This window comes from Sarcophilus harrisii, chromosome 1 (assembly GCF_902635505.1).
Source record: "Sarcophilus harrisii chromosome 1, mSarHar1.11, whole genome shotgun sequence".
Classification (NCBI taxonomy): Eukaryota; Metazoa; Chordata; class Mammalia; order Dasyuromorphia; family Dasyuridae; genus Sarcophilus; species Sarcophilus harrisii.
In genome coordinates this window covers 529,035,537-529,055,699 of record NC_045426.1, presented here as the reverse complement: position 1 = coordinate 529,055,699, position 20,163 = coordinate 529,035,537, and the positions used below count along the sequence as shown (strand labels likewise).

The window sequence follows — 20,163 nt, the reverse complement described above, 5'->3', positions numbered from 1 at the left end:
AACCAAATCAATCAACAACACATTCCGGGATCGGAGAGTGTGAATTATTATGCATAATGCAAATCCTTCATCCAAACACAAACCTTTCAAAGTTTAGTTCCATAAAAATATGTATTCCTCAAATAAATGACAAAAATGCCCAACTCTAATTTGGTGACTCAAAATCCTAAAGTAAATAAAGGCACTGTCTTTATTTTTTTTTTAAATAGCTTTAAAAGCTATTTAAAAAAGAGCTCATACGACTCCAGCCTCCAAAGAATAAAAACTCTCAAAAAGTCGACATTTTGAAACACCTTCACCACTTTCAAAGCAAGCACTGACTTAAATAAATAAATGAAAACAAAAACCATTCCCCAGACTACAAGACTGAAGATTCGGCTAGAACGGCAATTTCCAAAAAATCCGAGTCTCCACAAAAAGGGAACGGAGGTGGAGAATGGGAAACAAGAAAACTAAGTGGATTTTTTCTGGGAATCTCGGAAACAAGGCGTGGGAGTTAGCTATCTAAATACTCTTATTATTATTTCAAAGAAAACTTTCAAATCAGAGCCTGCCCCCTCCGCGGCGCACACAAGAGTCGGGGCAGCAGGGTTCTGGGCTCCTCCTGCAACTTCTGCCGTTTATTGGAGGCAAATAGGGGAGGGTGGGGGATGAGAGAACCTCTGTAGGAGACTAGTAACATAAAACACACACACACAAAAAAAAAAAAAAAAAAAAAAAAAATGGGGAGGGGGGAAGAGGACGCGGCAACGGGCGAAAAGAAAGCCACCGAACGAACAATACTCTAAAGCGAGATGGTGGGTGGGGAGCGAGGAGAGTGGGAGGAGAGACGAAAAATCTGCAGGCCTGCAGCAGCTACAGAGGCCTTCGAACAACTGAGACAAAAGTAGGGCCAGCCCCGAGGCCGGGTCTGTGGCGGAGGGGCCTGGGCGGAGGCGACCCGGCCAGTGCGGTATCATTCCGCACCCTCGCAGCTTCCCTCCCTCCCTCCACCGCAGTCAGGAGCGGCGGCGGCGGCGGCAGAAGCAGCCAGCGAAGCGGTCGCCACGGAGGCAGCTGCCGCCTCCCCCTCGCACAATGGAGACGAGTTCGGCAGCGGCCGCCACCGCGCCTCAGAGCTGGCCCCGTCCACATCCGGGGACTATATGCGCGGCGGAAAAGCACGTTTCTCCTGCAGACCCCAACCCCACCGAGCCCCTTGGCCCGGCCAGACCGCTTTGAGGGTCGCCGAGGGATTTATGGGGCTCCTCCCCGGCCGCCTTACCGGTCTCGCCGCTCGTTTTGGTCTCCTTCGGTTTCGGAGGACGGCCCCGCGGCATAGTTCCCCGGCGGTGGTTTGATGGGGTAGGGCGGCTTGGGTGCAGCTAGAAAGGGGGCCGGACCAACCCCTTCACACAGTGTGTATACACACACACACACACACACATACACGCACACACACACACACATACAGACAGACACACGGGAGAGAAGGAGGTGGGGGCGCGCACGCGCGTGGAACACGCCGCGTGAACGCGGCGCGCGCCGACGGGATGGAGCGAGCGGCAGGGGGCGGGGGCAGGGGCGGGGAAGAAGTAGCGGACGTTAGCAGTCGCGGCCTCTCTGCATTGCCCCCTCCCCTCGGCCCAGGCTTACCATCCGGGTATTCTCCGCAGCGCCGGGAGCCGGAGGCTCCGATCGCTGTAAGGGCAGGACTGACCCCTGCGAATTCCTCGCCCGACTGGCTGCCTTGGGGTCGTTGGGAACATTAAAAGCCGCCGAGCTTTGGGGAGGAGGACCGGCAAGTGGGGCGGCGGGGATTTCGTGCGCGCGCCCCGGAAGGATCGGTGGCTTGGACGGAGAAAAGTAGGGGAAGACTTAACACTTGGTCCCCGGGCAAACTGCGGGTCCACCCTGAGTGCCTTTGAAGGATGGGGGGGGGGGGGGCTCAGCGTCCGCCCCCAGCCCTGCAGACCGTGGCGCCCCCGGGCCTTTTATTCTCTCCCAAGCTGCCCTTGACTTGGACTAGCCGGGGCTTGGAGAGCGCGTCCTCCTGACCCCCCCTTAAGTGTTCTTAGCTATCACTGCCCGACCAGGGATATAATTAGCCTTAGATCCTTGAGATGGACTAGAATACGTTACCTCAAGTACAAAATGGCTCTTTTGACTATGATGTTTTTTGTGTCTTAATCAATGCCCTCTGTAATTTGATATCATCCCTACCAACCCGCTCTTCCGATTAATTGCGTGTGATCCAATTAACACCCAGATTTTCAGTCTCACTTGGTGTCGTTTTCTCTATGGCTGAGATACCTTCCCTTCTTCCCACGGATTGGCTCAATTTCTACTTAGTCCTAATTCTAGTGCCTTTCCTCGGTTATTCCCAATTTATATCTTTTTATATATATATATATATATATATATATATAATTATTTCCATGCTGTCTCCCGCATTGTGAGTGCTTAGCGTGGTGTCTGGCATGTAGTAGGCGCTTGATAAATGTGTATGGCTGACAAACTTTAAAACCCAATTCAAATGATTCTATGTTAGATTCTAAACTTCCTAAAAATAAGGATTATCTGTGTTTTTCATCCTTGCCTTCCCTTAAGTACTCTGCTGGCTGTTCCCAATTCAAAAATGTTCATCCTTCATTCAACAGGTATTTGATTAAGCACCTATTAAAGTGCCCTGATAAGTACTGGGAGACACAGAAGAAAAAGAAACAGTTCCTGCACTCAAGGCCCTTAAATTTATAAAGAAAAAGGGAAACATACATAAACAATTGAATAGAAAACATACCAAAAAAAAAAAAAATTTCTTCAGAGAATAACTGGGAAAATCAAAATATATATAAGAAGTAGAACTTGAAAAGATTGTGTTATTTCAGTATCTTTCACCATTCACATAGCAGGCACCCAAAAAACATTGGTGGATTTAACTTGATCATTGTGGATTAAACTTAATTTAATCAAGTATCTACCAAATGTAGACAAAATTTAACAGGAGGAAGGAAATAGTTAAGTACCTGGTGTCAGAAAAAAGGCAAGTTTGACGGGAAAGGGATGATGGTTTGCACAATCATGGGGAAATCATTGAAGTATTTTAGAGATAGAAGAGACTTGGAAATGATAAAGTGCAAATTTCACTCTACAGATGGGAAATCTAAAGTTATCCAAAAGACCCTCCATTCAAAGTTAAAAAGAGATTGAATTAAGTAGAAACTTTTGATTCCCAGTGTAGTGTTCTTCCTACTATACTATTTCTTTAGTGAGGGGAAGTGGAAATCAAAAAAGTCAATCATTCTTAAATCCTAAGTAAACCTTCTCCTGTCCTTAGTACTAAGTGAAACTACTAGATGAATATATGAGAATGCCCTTATAAATGACTAGATTTTCAAAACTAGACAATGAGTGTAACTGTAAAACCAAAACAATTTGTATATGTAAATACTGTTTTAATTTTGAGGAAAATAAAACAGTACTATTGTTTATTTGAATACAAAATAAAACAGCTTTATCTCTAATTCACTGGCCTGGTTTCTGACTTTAGTAGAGTTATTAGTGAAATTAATAAAAATTTAGACAAGAAATTAAAATGTCATGCATTTGTGTCTTTTAGTGTTACTTTCAGGATTTGTACGCATATCAATGTTTGTATTCTGTGATTGAATGGAAAGGTTTTTTGTTTTTTTTTTTTTTTAAGTAGGAGTTAAATTACTGTTGTTTATTTCAATAGTTTATTTCAAAGCATCTCACAAGTAATTTTTTTCTGCCAAGATTTTTTTAGTTTTTCTGAAAATAAAACCTGGAGATAGGGGAGAGAAAAAATGGCCTGGGTGTTTGAGGAACAGTTCAAAAAAGAAGATTATGCAAAAGTTATTTCTATTACATTTAAAAGCAGTGGTCTTATGTAACAGCAAGGGCTGATTATTAAGAGTGCAAATTAAAATTCATCAAGAGTATGTGCAAAAATCTGGGGATACAAGGATAAAGGTTAAAATTCTGCGTTCAAGGAGCTTCCATGGAGGGGAAAAGGAGAATTGTGATGTCGATATATTTTCAGGGATGAAATTTTGAACTGGAAGATACTTGAAAAGTCTAATTCAAGCTTTTCATTATAAAGATCTTTTTATTTGTGTGTATGTGTGTGTGTGTATAGATATTTGGTAAGATTATAAAATGGTTATATAGCTGGTAAGTGGAGGAGCACACACAAATTAGATCCACTTACTCTAAATTCAGTGCTTTTTCTGTTGAAGCATGGGACGTAAATGCAGTATAATTTTAGGATGGAGCAAGCATTAATGAGATCAGAGAAGGCTTTCTGTAGAAGACTATAAACTTCTAGATCATTTATCATTACTAGTTACTAGGAAAATTTGAGTTCTATGAATAACATCAAGTAATTTCTTCAATATGAAGGATCTTACATAGATTTAAGAAGAGTTTCTGCCTACAAGAAGTTGAGTTCCGTTTTGAAACTCCCAATCAGTGATTAAGACTAGGTAAAAAATGAGACAGAACTTCTGTAAAAACCCCATATCTAACTACAAATTTCCATCTCTAGTTAAAATGTCTTATTCTACATTAGGTTAGTTGTGGTTTGGCTAGGATAGAGTATAAGTGTTCTAGATACTTAGGCATAGCCAAAGAAAATATTAGCTTTTTTTTTTTTTTAATAGCCATAGTACCCTATTGAACTTAGAGTGTAGTAAACTTTCCAGACCCCAGGGGTCCTCAGACTACGGCCTGCGGGCCAGATGCAGCAGCTGAGGACAATTATCTCCCTCACCCAGGGCAATGAAGTTTATTTAAAGGCCCACAAAACAAAGTTTTTGTTTTTATTATAGTCTGGCCCTCCAACAGTCTGAGGGGCAGTGAACTGGCCCCCTATTTTAAAAGTTTGAGGACTCCTGTATAAATCCAGATCTTTCAGATAAACTGCTTTCCTTCTACAATATTAATAAAGTTGTTGTTAATTATTTTTTCCCAAGACCTGTTAACCATTATTATTCATAAAGCTCTTGGTAATACAGTATGAAAAAATTTGAGGAAGAAAATGACCTCTTTTATCCAATTGGGAAAAAAAAAAATGAATTTGAGAGAGGAAGACCCTCATTTCTTACCTAACTTAATCACTAATTGGATATATCCATAATCAAGCTAAGACCTGTTTTAAGACCTTAACTTAAAAAAAGGCTGAGGGGATTGTCGAAAAACTGACTGATGCCTGCAGTCCATTTTGGGGTATATAAAACGACTATGAATGGATAGGGAAATACCAGATTATGAAATGTCAGACGAGAAAAGATGAATGTAATGTCATAGTCAATGAGGATTTATTACAAGTTACAATATAAAATATATATATAATAGATATATAGATATATGAGTGTATATATATTTTATATATAATGTACATATATCATGACATGCAACAATATAAAGAACACTGGATATATGTACATATACATGTAAAATATGTACACGTATGCATATGATATATACATGTATATATGTATTATAATAGCTAACATTTACATAGCAGTATGTGCTATGTATGTTTAAACCCATATGTTTATGGGTTTCCCACCCTGAAACATACTGATTATATGATCCTGGACAAGTCATTGAACCTCTTAATGTCACACTCACATACACACACACGTGCACCTCATATATTATAGATTGCAAAGAAGGTGTCATATGTATTGTCAAAGGAAACTTTGCACCAAGACCTTCCTATACCAATGAAATTATATTTTGTACTGTATGGGCTACTGAAATACAGTATTTATAAAGCACCTATTATGTGGCAGGGACTGTGCTAAATGTTGGAGATAGAAATATAAAGAAGAACAAAGGTAATCTCTGCCCTCAAGGAGCCTACAATATAATGGGGGAGATAACATACAAATGGAAGCAGAAAAGTTGAGAGATAAGGGTAGTGCCTGATGGAGAGTTCCAAAGAAGTCCAGAAGCAATGTAGTTGGTGTAAATTGGAGAGAGAAACTCTGCTGAGCCTTTAAATAGAGTCCCTGGAACCCATGTCTTTGATGTCTAGTCAAAGTATCCACTCAGAGGGGCAGAGGGTACTGAAAAGATGTATGTTCACATATTCAATCATGTAGGATTTAAAGTGACAATATCTTGTAAATAACTGGAAGAATCTAGCTCTGACAATGCATACATCAACTTCATACCATGTGTACATCCCTGAAAATTATACTGCCAAGTGAACTTGGCCAAAGCATTTAAAATCTCTCTCTGTGATGTAACCAAAGGTTCCACATATGGATAGTATGGTGCCGGCTGATTGGAGAATGTTTGCAGCAGAGAATTAATCCATACTTTGTTGCATCTCAGCCCCAGAGGCTGCATTGAGTGCACAATCATCTTCAAACAACAACAACAAAAAACATGCACTAACTTTCCCTCCACTTTAGTTTTGATTTGTAACTATTTCAAGTTAAATAATGTATTATCAGTGTGGTAAACTAACTTTGATGTCCTTGTTGAAAGCAGTTAGCAAAACTGATGAAAACATCATGCTAAAAAGCAGAATCGCTTCACTCCCTTGGTGTGCAAAAGAAAGTGCAAAAGCATTATCCATTATCCAGAACCTGTGTAAGCCATCATAGAATTGGCATGAAATTCTGAGACAAAAGCCTGAGAGACAAGAGTTTCTGAGTAATTAATCAATTTATCAATTAGGCCAGCAAATAATAAGCAGATTAGTCAGTGGTAACCAAAGACAAAACCATAGAGATCACTGAATACTTAAATACCTTTGGAAAAGGAGATACCCCTGGCAGGTGAAAATTAACCAATTTGTGAACAATTAAGAGGAAGTGGACATAATAATGAGGATATAGATTAAAAGTCTTCAGCTAGAACCCTAATGTTAACTCAATGGAATTGATAAAAACAATGTTTATTGGTTCACACATTAGAGTGAATCCTTACAAGGTGTTAAGTCACTAGAATTGATAGAAACAAAGTTTGCACCTTTTAGCTCACACATTATTTCACAAGTAGGGAGATATCCAAGTTTACACCTCCCATAATCCCACTCTTGGAGGAGGAGTCAACTTTTGAGTTTACACCTCTAAAAGAGCATAAAAAGGAGCTGAGTTAGTGAACTGAGTTCAGTTCAGAAGATTGACAGAGCCAGAAGTCAGTTCGGAAGATTGCCATGAGTCGGAGTTGAGCTAGAGGCAGAAGCTGGCAGAGGCCAAAGACTAACAACGAGAATTCTCGGAACCAAGGAAAGCTTATCGGGATATTTTGGGAGGAACAATAAAAGACTGGATTTTAACTCCTGGCTGTATTTGAAGTGATTATTACTTTGAACTGAAACTAAGGCTGCCTCCAGAAAACCTCCCCAAGAAACCTGCTCCCAGAGAGAACCATCATATATTATAGAAAAGAAGAACACCACAAGCTCCTCCTATTGAAAATGTGGTTTGATCATGAGACTCAGCTACCTCCAGCAATCTGGACAAAGGAATCCATCTATATCCAGAATACTCTAGTTGGTTTTCTCTTTCATAAACTGTTACCCTAACCACTAGTGGTCAGTGATGTGGGTTTATTTCTTAAGGGCAAGAATTCACCTAGATTAGATTAGATTCTGTTTACAATCTAAACAGAAGTAGGTCCTTCAGAGTATTTGACTAGTCTATAGGAGCTGGTCCCTAAAAGAAGAAATAAGGGGAAAAACACAAAATCCTAATTTAATAATTTGTTATATAATAGAAATATAATTTCTTTCAGTACTGATGAATTTCTCTAACCAGATTTTTGTTGTCCTCTTCCACAAGCTCTCACAACTGACTATCAAAGATCTTGGTCAGATTGATGAATTTTGTATATATAGCTCTGTTCTGCTTCTGGCATTTCTCTGGAGTAAGGAGGCAACAAATACCTTTCTGAATCCACGCTACTTAATTATCTTCCAGGTGAAAGGCAGCCTCTTAACGAGGATTCTGGCAAGAATGTTGCCAGCAATGACTGAGAGAGAGACATTGCCCCATCATGACTGTCACAGGACCACCTATCTCCTTTTCCTTTATAGAGATGGATAATGAAAATATCTTTGAACTCCTGAGGAATAATCTTTTCTTACCTATATAACCTGGAAAATTTCAGTCAGCTTTGTATGAACGATGAATAACCTGCTTTATAAATTTCAGCTGAAATAGATCAGCACTAGGTGCTTTGCCACTTGAGAGGAGCCTAATGGCATTCAAAAATCTCTTGGAAGTTCAGCCAGAGAGGGATTGACTTCAACCTGGGATAGTGACTTCAGAATTGGCTGATGACGGTATGTTAAGAATTCTATGGAAATATCCAGCCCTTCTCTCCAGAATCATGTCCTTATCACTAATCAATGTGGCTCCAACAGCACAGAGTAATTGAGATGCACTTTCAGTCTTTAGCTCATAACTAGCCTTCAAAAATCATAAAATCACCTTGAATTGTTACTGTCAGCACAAAATTGAATTTTATTTGCCTTCTTATTGAGCCAAGAATTCTGCATCTCTCTAAGCTTCACTTGTACTTAATTTTTTTATGGAGTTAAATGCTACCTTCTTAGAGTAAATGAATAGAACTATCCTGGTAAACCCTGTGAAGTTCTTGTTTTTCATTTAGCAAGCTTCTGAATTTCCCCATCCTGATATTTGAGCATTCTGGCCCAGTTCAATAAATGTGATGCTATATACAATATGTCTGAAAAATGCCCACTTCTTTTCTGCTATAAATTATTTTATATAAATATATCTTTTGCATTGCAATAATATAGGATAATACCTCATGCTATTTAATAATGATTTCAATTCTGCATTATTTCATTTAATTCATCATGAATTTATTAAATACTAGTTGTAAGGCACTGAGCTAGACATTTGGGATCCAATCACAAAAAAATCAAATTCCATGCCTTATAGGGCTTATAGTTTATTACAAGGATACAACATATACATAAATACCCAGTATTTTGAGGAGTGAAAGAGCATTAACAATTGGGGGTGGAGAGGACAGGACAGGGTATCAAGGAAAGTTTCAAGTAGGAACTATTTAAGTTAACCCTTGAAAAAAAGATAATTTTGACAGAAAAAGCTGGGGCAGAATGGAGTTAATCCAAGTATAGTCAGATGACTTGTGCAAATAAAGCCAGGCAGGCAGAAAACAAAATACGTAGGTCACTAGTAACATGGTTTTTTCTGGGACTTGGAATGAATGATGAGAGCAATATAAAATGAATGATTAGCTTAATGGAGTTCTGGCACAGGTGCAGACCCCAACAGCTTGCTTAGCTTATGCAATTTTCCCACCCAGATAATGTTAGGGAGATCTCTTATAGAAAAATCTTTATGAAGCATAAGAACAATATCTTGGAGATATTGTGGAAAATGTGTAGACATCCTGCAACTTGTTCCAGGTGGCTAAACTTGATTGAGAGAAGCCTTTTCAATTAGATCTGTAGCTAGAACTGTCAGTGTCTTCAAAAGAGCCTGATAGCATCAACCACTGACTCTTTGCTTCATTGCTACCCAGGAGAAATGAGGAGTTTTTACTCACAATATCTGGTTCAGATTATATGTTAAGAAATTTTAGGGCCTCTTTCCTTCCCTCCTTCCTTCCTTCCTTTTCTCCTTCCTATATTTTCCTTCTCTTACCTCCCCCTTGCATTTCTTTCTCCCTTCCTTCCCTTCCATTTCTTCCTCCTTTACTTCCCTTCCCTTCCTCTGTCCACATAGGATATCATACCTTTACCTAGAGGTGCTCTTAAAAACTTTATTTTTGGATTGCTGAACCCTTCCAAGTTATCTTGGGGGGTTGCTGAATATATTTCTTTCTAAAGTACCATGCTTTAAACCAAAATCACTCCACCCTCATTGATTGGCCAACAATAAGTCCCAAGACAAGCTCCAAGCTCCAAGTGGTCATTGTTTGGGTCCTGATCCACTCAGAGTGAATATAGATAGAAATCATTTCTTTTTGGGCCAGAAACCCTGAGGATCTTCCCCTTCCAGATTTATTTATTTAGATTTTTTTTTTTTTGACCAGGTAAAAGAGGCCACAATATCTACATCTGGTCACTGGAACCAAATGGTTCTGAAAGGGAAAGTGAAGCAGATGACCTCATACAGTCCTCCTTCACTTAAATCCAATTCACTTGCACATCATGTCATCACCTCCCTGATGTTGGGGTCTTCTTTGGGAAGGAAGGAAAATTAACAACAGTGATCAAGAAATAGGTCCTGTCCTTGGCCTTTTCTGTTTTAGTCGAAAGAACTAGAAGCTTCAAACAATGGGAGTTTCAAAATTTAGGAGAGAAGACCACAGGAGATTAAAAGTCAGAACCTAGGCCAGGTTTTTTTTAGCCAACACCCATGGTCAGTGCTTTCTCACCTACCCCAAATAAACACAGTTTCTGAGTGGAAGTGAATTTTGAAAACTCAGTCCAACAGAAAGACTCACTTGCCTATCATGCTGCATCTGGACATGAACTTAGTGGAACCAGTTCCACTGAATTTTAAGTCAACTTGCAACAAACTGGGGTAAAGTAGGGAAAAGTATGTTCTAGAAGTATTGAGGGAAATGCTTGGATGTTTGTTCTTGCTATTTGTTGAAGCAAATATCTCTTTGTAAAAGTGGTATTTAGGTTGTCGAAGAAAAGTAACTGGTTCCTAACAACGTCAGTGATACAAGTCAGTGGGAGCTTGAGCCATGGCTACAGAGAAGAAACATACCAACCCTTCAGGTCATTAGAACCCTGAGGGAGGAAGTGAGGCAGATTTGATCCCAAGAAAGCAGGGCCAAAGTATCATGTTACATTGGAAATGTAAGTCTAAGTCTGATTATATGGAGTACCTTAAGAATGAGTACTTGTTATTTGACATCAAAGCAAGAGTGAATCTCTATTTCTAATTTTTTTTATCATAAAGTGACAGTCATTGACAAACATGAATATATAGAAATACAAAAAAAGACAAAAAAGAATTACATAGGTAATATTATTACAACAGCTGCTTTATACTTCTTGTCCATGTCCCCTTCTGAAAGTTTTCTTTCTGTTTTTTAAATGTTTCATTGATGTACTTTTATTTTTCCTTTTTTGAAATATATCACAATCATTCATGTTAATTATTTCCCTTCTAATTCTATTTCTTCTTTAAGATTCAGAATTTCTATTTTTCATATTTAATTGGAGTTTTGTGATTCATTGTGATAATAGTTTTTTCATTGTATAGTCAATAAATTGCGCACATCCTTCCTTTTATTGGCAAAAAATTTAGAAATATGAAATTTTCTCGGATTACTTTGGCTATATCTAAAATGTTTTGGTGCATTTTCTTCGAAGAATTGTTTCTGTATTTTGTTCCTATGATTTGTTTTTTGACACACCAATTCTTTAGGATTAAATTATTTAATTTCCATTTAAGTTTGAATCCTTTTTTCAAAAGATTTTTTATTGATTATGATTTTAATAATAAAAATACAAATTTGATATTGATTACAATAACAATAAATACTAATTTAATGTAAAAATGTTACAAATTTAATATCTGTAAAAATATGATATATTTCTATACTTCTGTATTCGTTCATGAGGTTTTAAGCTCTACTTAGCAAATGGTCAATTTCTATAAAGGTGACATGCACAATAAAGAAATATTATATTCCTTTACATTCCTATTTATCATATCTAAATTTTTGAATTATATTTTTTCTCGTGTACCCTTTTGTTAGATTCATCTTGGTATGAAAGGGACACACTGAGGTTCCCAATTATAATTTGATAGTTTCTTTTATCCAAATGCTATGTTATTTTGTGTAGATATATAACACATGCATAATACTGTTTTGCTGTTTATCTTTTTAAATTTAATCTTTTTTTACTGTTATTCTGTCTGATATCACGGTTGCCATCCTGAGTTTCTAAAAACAAATTTGAGAGATAAAATATTTTGCTCAATTCTTTTATTTTAATTCTGGCTGCCTCTTTCTGTTTCAAATGTGTTTCTTACAAATAACATGTTGTTAGATTCTGTTTTCTACTTTATGCCTCTACCCTCTTCTGTTTTATGGTTAAATTCATCTCATTCACATTCAGAGTTATGATTGTTATCCTCTTATGTTTTTCCTCCTCTTTGTTCCTCTCCTATGTCTAAAATGAAGAAGGCAGTGAAAAATAAATATAGATTACATCCTTTTATCTCCTCTCTTAAAACCAACAATTTGAAAACAGAGCAGTTTATATTTCTTTATTCCCTTTGTGACTCTTGAAAGTAGGAAGATTCAAATGTGAAACTGTTCCCTTCTCTCTTTAATAAATGCAAACATTTATCATTTAGATCCTTCTCATTGTTCAAAAGTATTTAATTTTCTAAATTTCTTTTGTTTCCAGTATTTATAATTCAGTATTCAATTTACAATTCTCAGCCGTTTTTTTTTTTTTTTTTTTCCCCATCAGGGATGCTCAAAAGTTCTCTCTGGTATTAATGATCCACATTTTACCCTATGGGGTAGTGTTATGTTTTGCAGGGTATGTTATTTTTTGTGGTAAGCTTTGTACCTTTTGCATTTTGGAATAGTGTTTTTATTATATATTTTTTCTTTGACCTGGAAGCATTGGATTTTGGCTATTAGATTTCAAGGTATTTTCATTTTTATTTTAATTCTGAGCTCTGATTCCAATAAATCTGGGGTGTTTTCTTTTATGATTTCTTTAAATATAATTACCAGGTTTTATGTATGGTCATGGTTTTTAAAGAGTCCTATGATTTAAAAAATTTTTGTTAGATTCTGAATTTTGAGTTGTCTTTTCCTCCTTTCCAGTCCTACATTAAAGAATGTCAGCATTTGATATAGATCTATATATGGAACTGTAGAATACATACTTCCATATATTATTTCTCCCTCTGAATATAAATAGTATTTTCTTTCATTAATATTTTCTAATTCATTTGAATGATCATATTACTCAAAATATCTTAGTCTTTCACAGTGATTCTTTGAAAAATATTATTGTAACTGTATATGACATTCTCTTGCTTCTGTTAATTTTATTCTGTACTATTTAGTTTGTCTTTCCAAAAGTTTTTCTAAAACACACCTGCTCCTTATTTGTTACAACACAATAGTATTCCATCAGAATTATGCCATAATTTATTCAGTCATTCCCCAATTGATGAGCATCCCCTCACTTTCCAATTCTTTGCCACCATAAGAAAACCACTATAAATATTTTAGAACATTATAGATTCTTTTCTTTTTCTATGATTTTTTTTGAAACAGACCTAATATTAGTATTGCTAGATTAAAGAGTATACACAGTTTTATAACTGTTTGGCCGTAACTCCAAGTTACTCTTCAAAATGACCGGATCAATTCACAATTCCACCAACACTGTATTAGTATCACAATTCTTCCACATCCCATCCATTTGTCATTTCTCCATTCAATCATTTTAACCAATCTGATAGATAATGAGACAGAATTTTATAATTGTTTTTGACTTGCATTTTTCATATGACCATATAGTTTTAATTTCTTCATTGAAAATCTGTCTGTTCATATTCTTTGACTATTTATCAATTTGGGGAATGATTCATATTCTTTTAAATTTCACAAATTATTTGAGATGAGACCTTTACCTAAGAAATTGACTATAAAATTCCCCCCACTCCAGTTTTCTGATTTCCTGCTAATCTTAGCTATATTAGTTTTATTTGTAAAACATCTTTTTAACTTAAATTGATCAAAATTATCCATTTTATATCCCACAAAGTTCTCTAATTTTTGTTTATTCACCAATTCTTCTCTTGAACATAAATCTGATGGCTCTTCTAATTTACTTATATAATTTACTCTTTATTTCAAAGTAATATATTCATTTTGATCTTATCTTGATAAACAATTTTAGATATGGTTTCTACCAGACCACTTTCCAGATTTACCAGCAATTTTTGCCAAACATCCCAAATCTAGCCAAATTTTATCCCCTAAGCTAAGAGCTTTGTGTTTATTAAATACAAGTTTACAATAATCACTTACTATTGTGTATTATATGCCAATTCTGTCCCAGTGATCCACCTTTCTATTTCTTAGCTAGTACCAGATGCTATTGCCCTATATTTCAGTAATTTCTGGTTTGCTAAATCTCCTTCCTTTACATTTTTTCCATTAATTCCTTTGATATTTTTCACCTTTTGTTTTTTCAAATAATTTGTATAACTCCTTTTTTCCTAAATAAAATAAATTTTGCTTGCTTCATTGGGATGTCACTGAATAAATAGATTAATGTAGGTAGAACTGTCATTTTTATCAGATTTATCACCCATGACTAATGAATATTTCTCCAATTATTTAAATCTGACTTTATTTGTATTAAAAATATTTTATAATGTGCTGAAATAGTTCCTAAGTTTGTCTTGGTAGGTATATGTCCAATTATTTTTTTATGTTATAGATAGCTATTTTAAATTAAGTATCTCTTATTATCTCTTCTTGTAGAACTTTATTGGTGATACATAGAAATGATTATTTACACAGGTTTATTTCATATCATGCTATTTGGTTAAAATAATTTTTTCAATTAAGTTTTTAGTTGAACCTCTAGAATTTTCCAAGGAAACCATCATCTTGTCTGCAAAACTAGTTTTATTTCTCACTGCCCATTCTACTTCCTTTAATTTCATTTTTCTTTTATGCTGGCCTTTCTAGTACAATATTGAATAAAAATGATGATAATGGGCCCCCTTGTTTCGATCCTGATTTTTTTGAGAATTCTAGCTTATCCCTATTATGGAAAATATTTTCTGATGATTTTAAAATAAATGTTTCTTACAATTTTAAGGAAAAATGCATCTATATTTACACTTAAGGTGTTTTTAATAAGAATGAATTTTGTGTTTTGTCAAAAGCTTTTTCACATATATTAATGTATCATATGAATTTGGTGATTTTGTTATTGATATGACCAATTATGTTAATAGTTTTCTTTATATTGAACTACCCCTGCATTCCTGGTATAAATCCTGCTTGGTCACAAGTTTGTGATACATTGCTTTGGTCTTCTAGCTAGTATTTTATTTAGAATTTTTGCATTGTTAATTATTAGTGAAATCTGCCTATCATTTTCTATTCTCTGGTTTTTTTTCTTTTCCTAGTTTAAGTATCAGCACATCAGCACATCTCATTGAAGGAGTGTGATAGGGTTCCTTCTTTGTCTAATATTCCAAATAATTTATTTAATTTTGGAATTAGCTGATCTTTAAATGTTTGGTCTTGAAACTTTTATTTCTTTATATTTTTAGAAAGCTCATTTATGGCTTATTTTTCAAAAATAGATTTATTTGAATATTCTATTTCTTCCTCTGTTAATCTAGGCAATTTATATTTTTAGAACTTTTCTTCCATTTCACTTCAGTTGTTTAATTATTGTCATATAATTCACCAAAATAACTCTCAATAATTGTTTTTTATTTCATCTTTATTAATTATATCTATAAGTAATTATAAATAATACTTACCTTTTTCATTTTTTATTCTAGTGATTGGTTTTCTTCTCTTTTTCAAAATCATATTAATCAATAGTTTATTTTGTTGTTTCTTTCTCTCCAATAAAACCAGCTTCTAGCTTTACTTATTAAATTGTTTTCTTATATTTATTTTTTTTAAATTTTCACCTTTAATTTATAGGAACTCTAATTTGATGTTTAATTCGATATTTAATTTTTTTAAAATGCATACCCAATTCATTGATTTTCTTTTTTCTTTTGTATTAATGTAAACATTTAAATATATAATTTTCTTCTCATTACCACTTTTACTATATCCTATAAGTTTTTATGTCTTTACATGTAAAGACCTACTCACTCTTTAGATTAGGTTATTTAGTTTCCAATAATTTTTTAATCTGTATTTCCATTTTTTTATTGAATGTAATTTTTATTGCATTATGATCTGTAAGATAGGCATTTAACTTTTCTGTAGTTGACTATAACATTTTTGGTCCTAATAATATATGCTCAATTTTGGTAAAGTTACCCTATACTGCTGAGAAAAATGGCATATTTCTTTCTATTTCTATTCAGTTCTCCCCAGATGTCTATCATATCTGGCTTATCTAAGATTTTATTCATTTTGACTTTTTCCTTTTTAATTTATGGTTAGATTTATTAATTCTGAGAAGAAAAAGTTTAAGTCCTCCATAGTTTTGCTATCTATTTTTACCTGTAATTCATTTAGCTTTTCCTAAATCATAGAGAATATGTGGAATGTCATCATATGGGATACTATATTCCATGTCCTTCAGTATTGATATTACTTTATTATCTAGGTACTTTTTAATGTAATGTAGTTTGTTTTCATACTTAATCTCTCTTAATTAACTTTGTCTCAAATCTTGATTGCTACCCATTTTTTTTTTTTTACATCAGCTAAAGTTTAATAAATTCTACTTTAATCCTTTATTTTTACTCTATGTGTCTTTCATTTTTAAATGTTTTTTGTAAACAACACATTGTCAGGTTCTGGGATTTTTTATCTATTTTGTTATCTGGTTCTGTTTTTATGGGTGAACTCATCCCATTCACATTCATTTGTTGTATTACTAGTTATGTTTTTGCTTCCATTCTTTCCCCCCCCCTCTCTTTTTCCTTCTCTCTCTTTTTACCCTATCCATGCTCAGAAATCTAATTTACCTCTATTGCCTTTCTAATTTACACATCTTCTAAGAATCCCTCCTTTCCTATCCTCTTCCCTTCATATTTTTCCATATATTAAGAAGACTTTTATACCCAAATAAATGTATATATTATTCCCTTTTTAACCCAGTTCTGTTGAGAATAAGATTCCTGCCCTCCATTCCATTCTCCCCTCTACTGTAAAATTCTTTCTTTCATGTCTCTTTCCTCTCTATCCAATTTTATTTTTTAGGATCATCCCATTAAAATCAACTAAAGCCTAAGCCTTCTGCATATGTATACTCTTTTTAATTATTTTGATAATGATAACTTTCTTAAGCATTATAAATGTCATTTTCCTATATAAGTCAATAAACAGCTGAACCTTGTTAAATTCCTTATGATTAGTCCTTCATGTTTACCTTCTTATGTTTCTCCTAATTCTTGTATTTGAAAGTCAAATTTTCTGTTTAATTACAGTCTTTTTTTCAAGATTATTTGACAGTCCTTTAATTCATTAAATATCCATTTTTCTCCCTTGCAGGATTATACTCTTTTTTGCTGGGCAGGTTTTTCTTGGTTGCAAACCCAGTTCCATTGTTCTTTGGAATATCATAAACCATTCCCTTCAGTTTTTTAATGTAGAAATTGCAAAGTCCTGTTTTGTCCTGACTATATTCTTCCACACTATTTGAATTGGTTTTTTTTTTTTAGTTACTTGTAATATTTTCTCCTTGATTTGGGAGCTTTGAAACATAGCTATAATGTTCCAGTGGATTTTCATGTTGACCATTTCACATTTTTTCTTTGAAGCTTTACAAGTACAAAAACAAGTTTTTTTTTACTTTAATGTCTTCTGAAGTTGAACTCTGATTTTCTCTATCATCACAGTAATTATCTATGGTCAGGTACTTTTTCTCCTGTTTACTCTTTTTTTTCCCCCCAAACAAAATGCCTTAGAGTTGGGACTCTGCTCCAGAGTATGGGAGATTTTGTTTTAAGACTTCAGGTTTTTCTTGTTTTCGAGCTCTATTGGGGGGTTCTTAAACTTTTCATTTCTTCCAGTGCCCTATGATCTGAGATCAGGTATAGTCATTGTTCTTCTAGCTTAAACCTTGGTTTATGAGTAACATCATGCAGTCCTCCCCATCTCTGAATTGCAACCAATGTCTTGAGTTACTGTCACCCCAAACTGTTTCGCTCCCATTTGGGAAACTTAGCAGCACCAGCAGCCTCAGACCTCCCAGAGCTGTAAGAATTTTGCCCCTCTATTCTGGAAATGAAACCAAGGACTCAGCACTCTTGTGAGTAACCACAACCATAAAGTCCGCTTTATCCCAGACAAGTGCCTGGGGCAGGGGAAGGCCAACCCCAAGTTTTCCCCTGATAAGCCACATGATCTTCCCACCATCTGTGGAGCAAAAGTTCACCAACACAGCTACCCCCAAGGCGTGCTGTTTGTTAACTTTGGGGTATCTGCATTTCTAACCCACACCAGAGCCCAGAGATTTTCTACCTTCCTTCCAAATTGTGTTATGCTAGAAAACTGCTTTACCCTCACTTTTTATTATTTCTGTTCTCTCAAATTCACGTTTGAGGCATTATTTTATTTGGAGGAGAATTTCAGAGAGCCAGGTAATTTCCTGCTTTATTTCTTCACTTCTCACAAGCCTCTGAGCTCTGCCAGGATTCCTATGATTCTTAAATAATCTCTCCTCTATCTGTTTTCTAGATCTGTTGTTTTGATAGTAGATATTTTACATTCTTCTACTTTTAAAATCTTTTGAATATTCCCCCCAATTTTTTTTCTTGTCTTATGGATTTATTGAGTTATTTTTGCTCTACTATTTTATTTCAGGAACTTTTATTTGTGTAAGGTTTTCAACCTTCTGTTCTTAGTTTTTTATTTTCCCCTCCCATTTTTCCCCTGCTAGAGCTCTTATTTCAATTCTAGTTTCACTTTGTAACTCTTGTAATCTTGTAAAATTATAGTATTTACTTGAATTCATCCTTTTAATCTTTTAACTCAAATATCTAACCTCAGTTTCTGGATTGGAACTTTGTGCTTGGGCCAGAATTCTAGATGATATGATCAAGTTCTGATTGGTTTGTTAACTCTATAAGCCTTCCTATCTGCCTGGAGAGTCATTATGTCCATGGAAAGGCACTGTTCTAGTTGTATTCTTTCCCTACTACCCCTACATGCCCTCTAATGTGTAACCTTTTGCTTAAGTTTAAAGCCATTCTTTGTATGAGCACATGTGCATAATAAATGTCCTTTATTTTCTGTATCACACTATTCTGCCTCTTAATTTCCCATCAAGCTGAATTTTTTTGGAGTTCTTCAATATGTCCCAGATAGTTCTTCATCCTAAAAGATCACTTAATTCCTAGAATTAATATATTCACACCTTAAAAATACTCTCTGCCTCTGAGGCCTTTCCTTCACTTCAGTTGGAAGGCTCTTCCCAAAACTCCATAAAAGGAGGGCTTCCAGGCCAGCCCTCTCTTCATTTTCCACCAGGATGCATTGCTGTGGGTTTCTCCAGGTGCCATACTATCTTCTAAATTAGAATATAAGCTCCTTGAGGACAGGTACTCTTTTTGCCTATATTTGTGTTCTGATTGATTGGGACAGTATCTGGCACATAATCACTTAATAAATATTTGTTGACTGACTGCCTTTTCTCTAAAATTCTCTAAGTTTCAAAAAAGTGGGGATAGAGGAACATAGTATATAGCATATTAAGATGCTCATGAAGAAATCCAGTACAAAAGGGGCTAAACATGGAGACAATATTTGGATTAAGGCAGGAAAAATAGTATTATTATAGTATACCACACACTGACTAGCTAGAAAAAGAAAATATATAATTCAAGAAAAAAGATCACAAGTCTTGTACAAAGGCTTAATCTAGGTTTCTATAATGTAGATATATTCTAGATCTTTATCTGCCATAAATATAGGACATCTAATAATCCCTTAACTTTCTTTAATGATAATTTAAAATCTTTTAAAAATGATTATATATCATATATTATTTTATCTTTATCATTCTAAATTGATCTTAAATTTAACCTTAGTAATTAGTAATTAAGACCAATTATAATTGGACTTAAATTTAATCTTAGTTGATTCCAAAATGAGAAGGGAATAAGCATTTATATAGTGCTTACTATTGATGGCGGGGCGGGGGGGGATGTTCTAGAAAGATTCTATAATAATGGTCTCATTACTAAAATATTTAAGGTACTGATTCAAATATATAAGAATAATAGTTATTCTTTAATTGATAAATGTTTTAAGTGAACAGGCAATTACTAAAAGAACAAACTTAAGCTATCTATAGACATATCAGTTTCTATCTGCCTGTTTACCTGGACTTCACCATGGTCTCCAGAAATTCATCTCCTCATACTCTCTCTCTTCTCTTTGATGAGAGAGGGTCAAGGTTAGAAGGCTTGGTGAGTTCTTCTCAGACCT

The 20,163-nt window shown here is 35.1% G+C and overlaps 1 protein-coding gene across 6 annotated transcripts in view; it reads right to left on the bottom strand.

The window, feature by feature from the left end:
* The window catches only part of ZNF236 (zinc finger protein 236), a 226,146-nt gene extending 224,608 nt beyond the window's left edge, over window positions 1-1,538 (bottom strand). For 5 of the 6 annotated variants that reach the window (XR_004230997.1, XM_031946717.1, XM_031946720.1 and 2 more), the window contains exon 1: window positions 1,265-1,537. Coding sequence is in view for 4 of the 6 variants with exons in the window: in XM_031946717.1 (XP_031802577.1) it covers window positions 1,265-1,319 (55 nt within the window). In the remaining 2 variants the exon portion in view is untranslated. Of the gene's footprint in view, window positions 1-1,264 lie in introns of all 6 variants that reach the window. The other variant, XM_031946721.1, reaches the window with a different exon arrangement.
* Between the last annotated feature and the right edge of the window lie 18,625 nt (window positions 1,539-20,163).